The sequence below is a fragment of the Ciconia boyciana genome, chromosome 23, assembly GCF_034638445.1.
Source record: "Ciconia boyciana chromosome 23, ASM3463844v1, whole genome shotgun sequence".
Lineage (NCBI taxonomy): Eukaryota > Metazoa > Chordata > Aves > Ciconiiformes > Ciconiidae > Ciconia > Ciconia boyciana.
Window position 1 is genome coordinate 422,427 of NC_132956.1, and position 15,854 is coordinate 438,280.

The 15,854-nt window shown below is 48.0% G+C and overlaps 1 protein-coding gene across 1 annotated transcript in view; it reads left to right on the forward strand.

Moving 5' to 3' along the window:
• Positions 1-3,559: 3,559 nt before the first annotated feature.
• The window catches only part of SYT6 (synaptotagmin 6), a 38,441-nt gene continuing 26,146 nt past the window's right edge, over positions 3,560-15,854 (forward strand). Inside the window, exon 1 of the mRNA XM_072844685.1 lies at positions 3,560-3,713. Within this exon, the coding sequence (XP_072700786.1) occupies positions 3,560-3,713 (154 nt within the window). The remainder of the gene's footprint in view (positions 3,714-15,854) is intronic.

Below are 15,854 nucleotides of genomic sequence, written 5' to 3' on the forward strand. Positions count from 1 at the left end.
GAGGCCGCGATGAGTGTTGGTGTACTTACTCCTTGCTGCTTACTGTCATTAGCTCATATCTGAAGCTGGCTCCCAAGCCGGGGACTCTCTGTTGCTTGTGAACTGTAGGTGGTCACTCAGCATTGGAGTTTATCACTGAATCCCAATGTACATGGCCTCCGCTGAGCTATCAGCACATGGTGTGTGCAAACCGTAGCTACTTGCTCCACTGCTTTATCAAAGTAAATTGGGTGAAATCTTTGGGGGGAGTCACGGTGACAAATGTAAACTTGGTGACTACTTGGGGATGCTTCAGCACTCTTTGCTAGAAACTATGTGATCCTAGGTTGGGACCGTCTGGTGCTCTGTATGCGTTTCCCACACCTTTATTAAATTACAGATGGCTTCTAGGATATATGGTGTTTCATGGGGCTACAGAAGCTATAAGAAGGCTGGATTTGCAGTGGTCTAAAATTTAGTGTGGCTTACATCCTGACTTGCAGAACAGCCTTCCCTAGCACTGAGAAATCAACTGCTGATGTTCGTTTTCTGCCTCCTGGACACTGCCATATATCTGAATTTTCCCAGAGGAGGGTAATGTTGTCCTGAAAGGTTGGGGGTTGTTTTGCTGGTCTGTCTCTAATCACTTCTGCATACGCTAATCTGGTTCTGGAACTGCTGCCCTTAGTGGTGCTTTCAAGCAGTGGGCAGCGGACCACTAATGAAGAGAGATCAGATGTTTGGGATCCAGTCACCCTGAGGAAGACTCTAATAGGGAAGAAGCAGCACCAGCACATTGTAACTTAACCTATGTAGACTTTTGGGTTTTTTTCTTTGTGTGCTGACTGATGTGTTATTAATCTGCCCAGGTGAGCAGCATGCTCATTACAGTAAACCAGTTAAGCTTTGCCACAGTTGCCGAGTAAACATCATCTCTGATCCTTCCAGCCCCCCCGTGGAGGTCTCGGAGCCCCAGCTACGGCTTTCCTTTGCATGGGCTCTTGCAACCTGCTCTCGGGACTGCAAATCCCTGCACTGCATCGTGACTGCATCTGCAGGGTGGACTCAGCTCAGTGTGTGTCACGTTCCCCTTGCATCTTGTCACAGGTGAAAAAATGTTCTGTAGGACCTTCTGCAGCGGTACTAATTTTCTTTGCATACATGAGTGTACGCATGCAAGTTTCTCCTCCGGCGCAGGAGGCAGAAGTAAACCAAACGTTCGGCTTTGGAAAAGGTCCAGGGCTGAACTCCTGTTGAAGCAAAACCGTCATTAACTCCTTCATACTTGAGTACACCTAAGAGGCTGTGGCAGGGTAGGGCCTAGCCCCTGGTAGATGTTGTATGGACTCAAATCAGGGAGGGAAAGGCCCTTCTGTGAGGGCTGTACAGCCTAAGGGAAAATACTGCGCAATGAATAAGGAAAGATGAAAGCTGGGGGTGTCGGTGACGGGAACGATTGGTTCTAAAGACAGGGTTTGGGCATAATTTGAGTTTTGAGTTTCTTAAAAAGATAAATAGGTAGGTGGTTTTAGTGAGTTTGTCATATAAACGTAATACAAACTATACCTGAGCTTGAGCTCCTGGCAAATTACTGGTTAGCTTCCAGCCTTGCAAAGTCTGGAATCTCTACTCAGTAAACATAGACCTTTGCAAGCCGTGGTGCTGCCAGCAAGCAGCTGGTGATGTTGGTGTTTGCTTGCATGTGGTAAACACTTTCAGAAATACTTCCTAATCTGCAGGTATGCCTCAAACTGTTTGCAGCAGCAGGTTATACAGCACTGACCGGGAGGTGGTAGTATCTAATTAAAAGTGTCTCTTTGTGACCAATTGTAGGATATTGCTGTCTTAATAAAAGATTTTGCTCATGTTGTCATGGCAACAGAAGTTTTTGGAAGAAGTGCTTAGTAGGTAAGTCGCTTTCGCCAGACAGAGGTCGCCATGCTGAATAAAGCACTGGCAGAAGCCTGTGCTCAGCTAGCCACGGTGAGGTGTCCAAAAGACATTGCTCGGGGCAAGGAGGCAAGAAGGACTGGTGTGACCGAGAGGGTCCTGTTTGCAGCCGCACAGGGACGTTGCAGCCATGCCTTTAACTGTGTGGCTGGCACGTGCACCTCAGCTGCCACGCAGGCCCTTTGTGTTGGGAGCGAGTCACTAACCCGACAGCTGGAGAATTTACAGCACGTTTTACCCAGGCAGCGAGGGAGCTGGAGCTCAGGGCAGCCCCCAGCAGAGCTGCAGGGAGGCGGAAGGGCACCTTGGTCGTGCTGACCTGTGGGAGAGGTGTGGGGCAGCGCTGGGGCAATACCGGTTCCCTGATGCCCGCTCCTGTCGCCCCCAGGCTGGTCACAAGACAGCAGAAGTGGGCAGGGACCGGGCAGGAGGGAGCAGCACGAGAGGCACCGGGGATAGATCCTGACGTTCCCAGCCTGGGGATTCAGATACGGAGCTTCTGGGAGGTTTGGTGCCTTGCAGGAGCCTGCGTGGCTGGGCTGGAGGGTTGCTAGAGGACCTGTGCTCCAGGGCAGCCTGGTGCTGCACTGGGTGCTTGTGTAGCTCCGGGGACTCACGTGCTGTGAAGGCTCAAAGTGCTTCAGCAAGTAATGAACAGGCAAAACAAAGACAGTGGCATGAATCTAAACATATTCTGTTGTGATGTGGGGCTGAGGGACCTGTGTAGCTTTAGCTCTGGCTCTCCAGCATGCTCATTATATTTGTACTAGCTTCTCTGCTCCAGAAGCTGCAAGAAATCATTCTGCTGTACATAATTTTAATTGCCTGTTATACAATTGCTTCTTTTCCCATGCATGTCAAATATATTCTCTGTTCAAAAGTGTAGCTCTGTCGTGTGGCATGACCTGTCTGCTAAATTATAATAGGAATAAAAAAATACTGCAGAAAATTAACAAAAAATCATGTAATTATGAAATACAATGGCATTCTCAATCTCTGCTGCCATCTGCAGCCTGCTGTGTTAGGACTAGTACAAACAAATCAATAAAACCTGCTGCTTTTCTTGTGTTGCCTTTGGCAGTTGTAAGTAGTTTGTGCAGGGTTCCTGGCAGCACTCTTCTTTCTCTGGTCTGGTGATGTGCCATCCTCAGCCAGAAGATTTCAGCATTCACTTTTTTTGCAGAATTGCTCTGGGGTTGGGATTTGAAACTGCGCCTAGAGAACGGAGATGGGGCAGCAATGAAAGGGTTAAAAAGAATTCTCTGGGCTGCAGCTTTAACAACGTAGTATGGAGGGCACGAAACTGGATTTGGTAGGAGGTTCTTTGTCTGGAACACGCCTTGGCAGTAAACAGATATCTGATCTCAGAGGCAATAAGGCATCAGGACACTGGCAGGACTGCAGTAGCGGTGGTTTCTGGAGGCTGACTGGAGACTCCCTGGTCTGAATGCCGAGGAGGGTTTGTAGAGCTGGAGCCTTGCCTGGCACAGGGTGTCCCTTAGGGTGCTGCCATGCCAGAGGGTGGAACTGGTGTGAATCTGTTTGTGTGATTAAAAATAAACAAACCCTCTTTTCCTAGTTTGACTTTCTTAGACAGCAGAGGGGGATAGCGGAGGATGCAGTGTGGGAGATGAGTGGTACCAAGGATGACAGCCGTTGTCAGAAGGCAGTCCGCATTGTCACCGAGCTGTGCCGGAAGAAAAGCCTGCCTAGCTTGGACCTGGACATTTGCAGGGAATTCCTCCTGCTGCCTTCCGACCAGAGCCTGATTATCTCCGAGCCAGGTACAGTACTCTGGTCCTGTCTGCTCGAGTAGTGGTTGTGACTGCCAACAGCCGGAGGAAGGCAGGAGGACTCTCACAAGGGGAGGGAAATGCTTGCAAGCCCCGTTAGACTCAGGCGGATTGGTCTCGGCATGCGTCTCTGTGTGGTTATTTTCCTTTACACATGTTCCACTGTGAAGTTTTGGGTGCGAGTTCTGCCTCACCTGTTGATGCGAAACGGTGTAGCCTGAGGGGGATAGCTGCACAGAGGGGACAGACGGGGTGTTACGGGGATGTGCTGGTGAGGAGGTGGTTAATGAGTTAAAGTTTCTGTGAAAGTTCCTTGTTTTTTTTAAAAAAAAGCCTGTTAAAGTAACTGAGATGACAGGAACCAATTGCTGTTATCCCAGTTTGAGAAAAGGAAGGACTTGCATGGATTTTTGTTCACCAGTAAGGGATCTTAATGTACTTTCACCTATTTGTTTTACTTTCCCTAAGAACTGCTTGAAGTTGTTCCTTGTTAGCTTGTAGAGCTAAGGAGACACACTGGCGTGTCAGCAATGAATCAAGAGCAAGCATACTGCTCTAAGAGCAAAGGGGCATTTCTTTATTGGAAGCGGTTAATTTTCCATACGCTTCTGCTCACAGCTTCTTGTTCCAGAGAGGTCGTCTTCTGCTGTAACTTCAGAAGACATTGGCAGGGGGGAGCTTACATAGCAGGCTCACACGCTGAGGAGCAGAACCAAAATCCCATGCTTTTTAGCATTATTGATAATGTGGTCTAAATTGTTTGTGTATTAGAACATTTGTGTAGAGTGGTTGCTTTTTTTTTTTTTAAGGTGTCTGTAGATAATGTTCTACCAACCCAGCCCGATTTCACAGCATAAGTTTTCAGAAACTTTTCTTCTTTCCTTCTGAGGACACCTGTGCAGAGCCAGGTGCAGCACAGTAGCCCGTCGATCCCTGTCCAAGGCTTTCTGTGTCATCTTGCTTCGGTTCCTCCTGCCCCTCTCTGCCAGCATCTCGCGCCGGGACGCGACTGGCACCTGGGACACGTTGGCAGCTCTCTGGTTTCTCTGGGCTTCTGCCATCTCTTTGCTTGCAGTGGTGCTTCCACCACTGTTTTGCCAGTACGTCCAGCCTGAACACCTTCATTTCACATCTCACTTTGCTTGTAACTTAATTGTCATCTTAAAATGCCTTTGCTTTGTACCTGCTTGTTCTGAAGGTTTCTTACTGCTGGTACTGTCCTTATGCATTGCACCCAGTGCAGCTGTTTCCTCTATTGCAAATAACTTACTGCATTGCTTCATAATTTTTTACCTTGGTACCAAAATTAACATTTTCCTGACTCCGTGCAGCAGAGATACCTGTACTGCTCTTGCCCTGTCCACCCTGATGTGACAGATAGTTGCCTGGCATTTGTTTGTGCAGCCTGTTTGGGACCTCATTTTCAGGTCACGATCACATCATCATATGCCTTTAACATCTCAAATCTTTGTCTGCTCTGATCTCTGGTTTAAGTGTCAGCCTCTATCCCAGTGCCCTGGGCAAGTCATGCTGGGGCCGGCTGACTGCACCAGGTGCATTAACAGCTATTATATTGTTGTCTCTGCTCTGCACGACTGGGCCCATTTTTATGTCTAGACAGCACTGAGGACACCGTTTGGGCCCAATGGGTACTAATATTTCTCAAATGCCTGGATGTAAAACTGCTCCAGCAAGGGAAACAAATCTGTTTGCATTACATGTTAACTAATGTAACAGTTACGGTGGTAAGATACCTTTCCTATTAGTGTCTGGATGTTTATCTAATTATCTGCATTTGTGCTTTGTCCATTTTACACTGAAGACTTATGTGAAGCAAATTTGCTATCGGCTACCTGGAGTCCTATGTTCAGATCCATCGAGTCCTTCCTCATAAAGATATGCAAGTAAAAAGTGAGGCTGTGCGAAGGTGAGCCGTGATATGGCTTTCAGACAGGCTGCCATATCAGTGTCGACAGGAGAGTCAGAGGAGCCGCGCAGCGCGAGCACTGGGTCCTGCTGACGTGTACCCATGCTGGGCAGCACAGCCTCAGCAACCTGGATGCAAAGCTCGCTGGAGCAAAATTGCCCCTATTTGTCATCGTCATGTGAAGTCAATGGCTTCTCTGTCAGTTTGTTACATCCTGGATAAACCTATTACCTAATAGCTAAATCAGCTTGGCTCGTCCCGTATCTCAATGAAGTTTGCATCGTTTGTGAGCAGGCAGACGAAAGCACTCTGATGCTGCCAAAGCTGGGAGCCAGGGCTGCTTCTGCACAGCTCTGCTTGCCATTAGACCCTGAGAGGTGGTTTGGTTTTTCTGATGTTTCATGTATTGATGGAGAGCAGTATCTTCTGGGGATGTTGTGGAGTTGCAAATAAATTATCCAGGTATCACTGGCCTCCTCGAACTGCATCTGACAGTGGAAAAAAACTGTGACTATAAAAATATTACTGAGTAGTTTTTGTAAGAATATGTCAGAATATGGTTTTATGCAGAGATTTTTTTTTCAAAACCATTTTGGACTGATTGTGGAAAGTGCTACTGTGTATAAAGTAGATGCTCCTCTACTCTCTGTACTTCGGGTTATGTAATAGCCGATTCTCCTACTTAAAGTCAGTAAGAGAAATATAGCTGCAGTGTTTCTCCAGTATGCCATACATTACTGTACACCCAACAAAGGAGCATTGCAGGCTGCTGCTGCTGGCTAGTAATCCAGCAGCTATGTCAGAAAAATAAGGTATTTGGATGAGGCAGGTTTTGATATGGATGCGTCAGTGGATATGTGAGGTTGAGCGTTTGCCTGCAGTTTGGCCCGTGGCGGTGCCAGGAATAGAACTGATCTCTTGGCTGTGGGCCCTGAGATCGAGCAAGATGCAGCATCCTTTTGTTGTGCCTATCTAAAATCCTCCCCCGTAGCTCCCTCCATCTGATAGCTCTCTTCCCTGCCAGTCCTCAGCTGTTGTGCAGTGATGCTGTGAGTGTGACTAGTACACAGGCACAAGCTGTAGACAGTGGAAATGCCTGTGATATAGGGACAACGTTTACCACTGTGGTGATGTGCCTTAAATAAATGGCTACATCGCTTCTCTGTCCTGGAGGTGCAGCGAGTGCTCCAGGATACAGCGCGCTCAGAGAATTTGTGGACAAGCCCTACTGAAGTGCAGAGTACTTGGCTGATGACGCAGGGGAGCCCACGCTGCCAGACTCCCACGGGAGTGCTGCACTGGGCACGGCGAGCCACCCCATGTCACCCGGTCCCTCTGCCCAGGGGAGTGGAGCTGCTTGTTGGAGAGCAACAGGCTCCGGGGTCTTTGGGAAACAGGGTGCCCAATCCTGCTCTCTGGGGCCCACTACGAGCTCCTGCGGTGGAGCGAGCTCTCCCCTGACTGCTCCTGCCCAGAGCTGCTCCCAGGGGTACGGAGCCCATGGTCCTTCCTGCGCGTAGCTCGGCGCCAGCCTGCCGGCGTCCCTGGGTACCGGGCACTGCGTCATGCCCTGCACAGCTCTCGCCACCGTGAAGTGTGCTGCGTGCTTGTCTGCACGGTCGCGTTGTTGCTCAATGTGGACTGAACTGTGTTACCGACTCACTCCCAACGGTCACCTGAACGAGGTCCCGCTCCCCGTGGGTGCGCAGTGCTGGGTCCGGCTGTGGACAGAGGCTGCCAGCCGGTCCTGGGAGGTCGTGCCAAGCAGGGGATGGCACAGAAGACGGGAGCTTGATTCTACAGGGAGATTTAAAAACAAAATGATCATTCTGAAATGAACATGCAGAGGTGGTGGAGTGTGACTGGAGCCTGTGTCTTGTGGTGCTTGCTGACTTTAAAGGACGGTGCCTGGGTACAGGAAAGAATTTACACCAGGATCAGAGCACATCCAGGAGCAAACCCCTGGGTTTGATTTCTAGCTCCAGCACTACTGTGTTGTGGCTTTCTTTTTAAATAACATGTTGGGTTTTTTGCCTCAGTGTATCCAGTTGTAAAAAGCTTCACTGCCCTGTAGAATAAGTACAGGATACAATGGATCATGTGCAGAGGTGTTGCAGTTTTTACCCAGAAAGTCACTACAGGATTGCATGCACAGCAGTCCCTGTTGAGCTCGGCACAGCGCGTGTACCCTCCTCAAACCCTTCCGTAGGCACTGATTCTCCCCAGCAAAATGCTCTAGTGCTTTCCCAGTGCAGGATATGAAAGCTGAAGTGAGAGGAAGAAAAAGGACAGCTGAGGAAAAATGCGAAACCAGAAAAGACTTTACAATAATTTCTGTTTCCTAGCACACTTTGTCAGCTGTCCTTCTATGCTCTAATCCCACAATAATTCAGAGCACATTTAGTGTTTGCCCTTTGTGTGAACTGTTCTTTTTAAACTTCATGATGCAGGCAGTACATCTTGTACAGCGCTGAACACTCTCCTGGCACCTCGCAAATAACATTAAAATGTTAAACCAACAAGTACATAAGTGTTCTTGCTGCCAGCAGAAAAAGGGGTGAATTTTTCTGCAAGAGGGTTCTTTTTTCATTGCAGGAATGTTGATGCGGAAAGATCACTTTTATATGGAGAAATTGCTTCTGGAGTATTTTTCTTGGAAAAAAAGTTGTCCCTTGATAGAATAGTTTGACTAATGGGAAAATTGATGACACGCCCATTCACTGACATGGGAAACCGACAGCCACTACTGATGAAATATGGGCAAGTCTTGAATTTACTTACCAGCTGTAATAACACACCTTTTCTGAATCACTGTTCAAGTGTATTTCAAGTAAATATAACAGTAAACATGTTTAAAGCCACCCAGGCAAAGCTAATATTAATCACGAAATCTTGTGTTTCCAGAGGCCAGACATGTGAGGAATAGCACCTTGGGGCAAAGATCTTTCTTATCACGGAGTAATGCACTTGCAAAATGGATCTTGCCTTCTTCTGTGAGCGTCTGGTCCACCAGCAGGAAAAGAGCCAGCTAGAGCTATGTGCAGCAGATTTGCTCTTTAGCTCAAGTAAAACAGGTTTGTGCTCTGATCCTGAAGGTGTCAGGTTCAAACCTTGCTACCAGAGGAAGGTTTGCAAAACTATATTAAAATACGGTTAAAACCAGCAGCATAGATCTAGGAAAAATGGATTATATAGCCTGTCTATGAACATGTGTCTCTGCTTCCGTATCAAGTGTGTGGATCTATGACTCTACAGCTGCCTGTGGCTATGCTCTGCGATGGCCCCGGTAAATAAAATGCGCCCATGGAGCTGTGCGGAGTGTGCATGTTTAGGAGCTTTGTAAGTAACTCTCCGCATAGATGCAGGTTTGCATCTGCCTAATTGCTGTTGGTTGATTCATTCCTGAAGCAGTACAGGGAGGCTGATCATGTTTGTAGGTTTTTTTGCGGACCTCGGAGCCTATTCCAGTGCAGCTGCAGTAGCCTCATGCATAGTCAGGGATCAGCATCTAAAACTCCATAGAAACAGGCAGCCAGATTGCTGCTGGTGTTAATTGAGTGTGTGAGCAGGCTGAGGACAGTGACCAGGGACTGAGCTGAGGAGCAGATACCTCTTGGGTAAGTCCACATTTCTGAAGTTACTTTGTTAATTTTTTGCCTTTTTTCATAATATGGAGCCTCTTCTCCTTAACAAACATTTTGCTTCAGCAGTTTCTGTCTTTGCCGTTGAAACATTTTCTTCTGCTTTCAGTGTTCTCCCTACGATTCACTGAAACCAAGCATGTGCTTTTAGCTAGTTCAAATCGGGGCATAGCCTGACTCCGATCTTCTCCATCGTTTTGCAGGATGACTCTGAGGAGCTGGTATTTCTGTGTTTGCAGGTGTTTGTTGCTTGACATCTTTGCTTTGCTGAAGTCATACCAGTGCAATGTGCACAGCCTGCTGCACATACCATGTATTCACTAACAGTCATATAGCCTCACGTGTGCATTCATTGTTCAGAGATAAAACCAGAACCATAACTGGATCTCATGTCTGATACAATTTTTCATTTAACTATAGTTTCAACTATCCTTGTTTTTCTTGCCTGTTTCTTCTTCTTACTGTTCACGTTTCTAGGTACAATTGCATATTCTTCCTTAGGACCCCAGGTTTCCATCTCATGTTGGTTAGGCAGCTTTTTCTAGCTTTAATATTTGTTATTTCTTTTTCAAAGATGATAATATATGTTTTTCCTTCCTATCTGTATATTGTAAAATCAGGAAGCTTGTCTGTAACAGCCTTTATTGTTTCAGTCCAGTAGACTCACTGACGTAACAGTCACTTACGCTGGCAGTTGTTTGGGAGAGATGTGATTTGTCTCTCTGCCATGCATTGCCTTTAATTATACTTGTACATTGCAAAATGGCATCCTAGAGGGACAGAGAAGGGATATTTCCAGTGACTGTGCATTAACTGTACATTTTCCATGTCTGTGGAAAAAAGAAAGTTATCCTGCAGGGTGTCTTGTACATAGTGAAACTGCAGATGCTAATTAAGGCCACCTTTATATTCAGTTCAGTTTGTTAAGCTGTAGCAGGTTAGTGTTTGACAACATCACAGGAAACTGTGCAGCGAAGACTAAAGGCAGGATACCAGAAGCTCAGTTCATACAAGCCCTTTCAAAACCATCGTTAAGACATACAGTCCTAGAGTATTTGGTTCCATGGAATAATAATTGCCCAGAAATTCTAGCACACCAGTGTCTCTGGTAATGTATTACTCTGATTTTCTATGCATGTTTGTAACTGCTGCAAAGAAATGCATGTGCTCTTGTAACAACACAGTGTTAGGTGAGTACAGTGAGCGCCTCCTTCAATGCATTCTTTCCATACGCAGTACTTCATCTCTTGGACGCCTGTGACCGTTTGCTCAGAGTTATTTGAGCTCAGTTCTGAATCTGGTCTCTGGTCAAAATGTTCATGCTAAAAGGATTCTGAGCTGCCTGGCACGGAGTAATGCGAGTCATTGGAAAAGGGAAAAAGGAGTCTCAGAATCCATTTAATAAATCTGTAGGATCAGGCAGTCCAGCCTGCATGCTGTGTAGCACGTTTTAGGGGTTAAAGATCTCTGTCTTTGTTACAAGCTAATGGAAGCAGCAGCAGCTATTGAGAGGAGCAGAGCCATTCAGGGAGGAAGTTCCCTGATCATTCAGCGGAGCTTGAACAAAGAAATGCTCTTTTCGGAACTGCTGCATTCCCGGGTGGGCAGCGCAGGGTCTCTGTACCAAGCAGCCGGTCCCATGCAGGTATGCAGGTAGGTGGCTGGGGGCTCCTTCCCGGCTGCTCTGCATCCTGCACAGAGCCTGCTTCAAACAAGCCGATGCTGTTTTGCCATGCAGACCAGACTGTCTTTTGTGTGCCAGGTATTATCAGCATGACAAGTTGAGAGAGAGAGAAAGAGGGCATGACATGGGCTTACATGGTCATACTGGGTCTAGATGGCTTTAATTGGCAACCTGACCTCCTAAGGACATGGATCTGTATGTCACCCAGTCTTTCCAGCATCTGGAGCCAAGGGAGTTCTGGATGAATCCTGCACCTCTTGTTTTGGGTTTGCTGTGGGGCAGGTGCAGGCAATAAAGCTCTTCCAGCATGCTTTCATGCAGTCAAGGAGCACCCTTGTGCTGGAGGGGCTCTGTGTCCCGGGGGGGAATGCAGCCGAGGGAACGCCTCCAGAGAGCTTTCTGGGCCACCTTGTCCCACGCCTGGGGCCTTCTGCCCTCCCTGGCTGAGCTCTGCTTTTTCGGGTTCTCAGGCTGTGTCCTCTCGCGTGACCCCAGATCGCAGGGTTGGAGGCTGCCCGGCTCCCATGCTGGGATGAAGATCAGCGCTCGCGACAGGGCTCACCCTCCAGGGCTGCAGGCTGGGATGGGAAGAGACCCTGATTCTACTCCCAGTCAAGCTTTATCCTGCGATCTTTTCAGGGCAGCCTGATTTTAGGTTTTTTTGAACCAAAATGGAGTCAAAGAGAGAGCCGCAGGGAAGCATTTCCCCAAAACCGAATCTCACTGTAGAAAGTGAAGGGCAGAGAGACGGCAGCTCCGGCATGGCAAGCCTGGACGCTGAAGCGCTGCTGACCCTGGCCTCTCTGATGTCTCACAACAGTCATGGCTTTGACCAAGTTTTTGAAGGGAAATTTTAAAGTCTGGGGTCTTTGGTCACTTAAGGGAGACAGAGTCACAGTGAAAAGCTTTAGCTTGTTTTGTTTGCATTGCATCTTGAAACCAATTGTATTTCTACATCCCAGAAGTGTCCGTTTTACGGTGTTTTGCTCTCTGCCCGGCTCTGCTCGGCTTCAGCAGGTCTGGACAGGGACTTCCCCCCATGTTGAACAGCCTGAGCAAGGCTTCCCTGGCACACCTTCAGTGCTCAGCTCAGGTCCTGTATGGATGGGGTCACACCATGGGAGGAAGACGATGCTCAGTGTCAGTTATTTAACCTCAGCCCAGGGACACCGTGTGTGTTCAGCGCTGCCAAGTTGTTCACAGATGTTGCTACAGCATATTGTGATAAAATGTTATGGGATTAGCACACAGCTATGTACTATAATTATATGCAGTGTGGCTTATAATAGTTCATTAGATTGTCATCAGATAGGCATAAGGCAATGACAACTCTTACTATCTCATTTATAATACTCTAGAGAACAGCTGATTAAGACACAAAGCGACCTAAATCACTGGGGAATGTTTCCTTCGGTTTGGAACAATTCTTTTTCTTTTTTTGTCACTTTTGATAACAGAAATGCTGCATTGCTGACAGCTCAAAGTTCCCCTTCTGGTTGCACACACCAGCAAAAGTTTGAGTAACAAATGTGCCTTTGATGCATCCTGGAGGGAAAGTCTAATCGGCAGGCAGGTCAATAACCACAGAATACCGACATATTCAGTCTCCAGAAGCCTTTGATCAGTCTCCTCCGGTCCAGCTGTTCTGCTGGGGCACAGCCATTTTAATGTGCATTAGTTATTTTCTCTGGGTATTGATATGGGCCTCTCAGCGTTGTGTAGGAAGCCCGTAGTCACTGGTGGGCAAGGCGATGGTGGAAGAAGGGAGTTTCGTCTCCAGGTCCCGGCTGGGGAGCCCAGGCCAAGGATGGGTTAGGGACTGTCCATCGGCAGAGCCGACTTCCGAGCAGGAGGCTGGCCCGGCACCGCCGAGGATGTCTGTGCGCTCGTGGTTGCCTGCTGCTGCTCTGGCCGCCTGCTCGGCTCTGCCCGGCATGAGCTCTGCTGCCGTGTCGGCTCTGCAATATGAATGACTCTTGCTCGGGGTCACTGAGTGCTTCCGCGCGGCGTCCCCAGCAGCATGCCGGCGCTGCGCCTGCCTCTGCACGTCTGGCTGGGGAGCGAGTGCTACCAGCGAGGAGAGAGCTGCAGCAGCACCCCAGCCCCGGGGACCGGCTGCAGCGTCGGAGACCTCCTCTGCCGCAGATGTTTGTCCGTGGGTGTCCTCTGCAGCCGCGTTGGGCTTGGCTTCCTTCCCACACGGGGGGACGTAAAGGGGAGGGAGCGGGGCTCCAGCGGCTGTGCCGAGACCCTTTTGCAAAGAGCTGTTCCAGATGTTACCGTGACTCGCACTGCACAGTAAGTGTGACTGCTGTGCCTGTCGCTTTCCTAAAAGCCCTGCAGCCAAGGTGATGGGTGGCGTGTTAACCCTGTCTCCAGTGCTGACCTTGGTGTTTTAATACGTTTTGGCCGGTCTTCCCACCCAGACAGATTTGAGATTTCTTTTCTGTTTCTAATCCATTTCAGCCGTGATCTGATCTGGGTTTTTAAAGACGTTTGGCTTACGTGAGCTTGCACTGAGCTACCCATCACCTTTGATCTGAAGAAAGGTGACTAAAGGTGACTAAGGGAAAGGAACGGGCTGTCTTTTTCTAAGCTCAAAAGTCTGATTTCCTTCTCTCTGTAGAAGATGGCCCTGGATCCATAAAGTCCTGTGGCTGGGGAAGAATTTTTTTTGTTGGCCTGTCTCCTTTAATACATAAGCCGGGAAAAGGATGTAGGCATAGGAGTGTCTGACTTGCGGTGGTCAGTCAGCAGAAGTCTCTAAGGGGAAGGTGGTGCAGCACTTTCAGCGGGGACGTTTGCAGCCGTGCCCCCTGCGAGTTCAGCGCGCACGAGGTGCAGATTGTTCCGCCGGCTAACGTGGTCTGAACTGCAGCTGACTGCAGACCACTTAAGACGGTTTCAACTTGCTTGACAGCGTGGTTGCCACAGTTTAAATGAACAATGAACTGAGTATTTCTTACCATGACAATTCAGCAATTCCTGCGGCAATTCCTCTGTCGCTCATCTTTGGTATTACTGCTTAGCAGAGCTTTCGCTGAGCTCTTGTTAAGGTTGCACGGTATTTCATAGTTGTGTTCTGGCTGTCCAGAACCTGATACGGTGGAGGCTTCTCCTGCATGTAGCAGGCATGCAGAAGTCTTTTGCTTGTCAGCTATTCATTATTCTTTGCCTTTTTTTTTTTTTTTGGCAATTAAATCTTTCTCTATTCTATTTCAGTGAGCAAAGCACAAGCTCCATTCTATTTCAGTGAGCAAAGCACAAGCTCCAGGCTACCACGGTCTCCTCTTACATTGCATTCCTTTGTTTGGTGTATTATGCATTTTCATATGTATGTGTTTATTTTTTATTTTTTTATTATAAATACGTACATGCATGTAAAGTACCTCATTGTTGACTCTGCACTTGAAAATCACCTTTGGTGTTTCCCTATTAATTACTCTGTTCAGATTTTCTTCTGCTTTTTTTAAACTCAGCCTGGGGGACGGGTGCACCTCCCTCTCCTGTATCTGAGTGCATTTACCGTATGGTCCCTGGGTGATAAAAGTACCAAAGCACAAACTGAAAAATGCCAGGTAGTAAAGGGTATGGTAGCCTCTATTTTCCCCACCTTTTCTCTGTTTAATGCACTTGTCTAATCAGCTCTCTCAGACCATCAGGTGTGAAGGTCCCTCCCGAGGGACCGGCACTGGGGTGCAGCGAGGACGAGGACAGCACGCGCATTGCCCTCCCCGAGGGAGCGAGCAGCTCGCAGCCCTGCCACCTGTGCGCCTGCTTCCTCCAAGCCAAGACATAGCAGGAGCTTCAGCTGTAGCCTGGATATGTAAGCAAAACCAAAACCAGCTCTCTTCCCTTCTTGCAGGCAGCGCACAATGCAGGTGACTGCTCAGGGGGTGTCGCAGGGCCCCGTCTTCCTGCAGAGATGAGCTGCCGCAGCCTCCATCGCAGCACGAGGAAACCAAGTCGGGTTTCCTGGCTGCACCCACACCCAGGCTGCTCTGCAGTTGCTGGAATAGTACTTTATTCCATGTGCAAATCTATTGTTTAAATGTTTTCTCCTTAATTATAATTTGAACTGGAATTTATAAAATTTGGGACTTTGCAAGTCCTGTCACTAACAAGCTGATAGCTGGTTTCCAGGACAACAAATTACACAACTGTTAAAGGAACAAAACTTTGCATGAAGTTGTCCGTGTCTCATGTTCTAGTTAGTCTCCCAGCTATAGAACCACATCCCCTGAAGAGTTACATTAAATGGTGAAAAAAGCCCTGGCATTGCTTAATGAAGGAAGTTTTGTCTGGACGGGAGTTATGAGGTTGCTGTTTGCACTTGGACCGTAGATCATAGTTGCTTGAAACACTGGATCCCTGCAAGGTCTCCTTATGAAGCAGGTTGTCTTCATACTTAACGTGCAATAATGAGATGGTTTGAATTTTATAATCTTATATAATTACTCTCAAAATAGCGTCTGATTCATCCTTCCCTTTGAAGCTTATAGTTTGCATTCCAATAAGCTTTTGCATGGCAGGAACTCTGTGATAGCAGCAAATTAATTTTTAAGAAGTTTTTGTCTATCTAACTGAAACTTTGGCATAGCCAGTTTGAGCATTCATGTGTCTGCCTTCCTATAATCCGTTACGTAGCTGGGGGTGCACAGCAGACGGGCGGCTCCGTCCGGGTCCCTGTGGAGCCTGTGCTGGCAGGAGGAAGCTGGTGGGAGCTGATAGTGTGAGACGCAGCGTCCAAGGACTGAGGAAGCGCGCGAACGGGATAGATCTCCTTTTAGCTTCTAGCTTCGTGCAGGAGGAAGGTTGAATTTGCAGAGCTTCCAAGGGCACATTTCAGAGACTCTGTGAATGCTTCCTCTCAGAACACC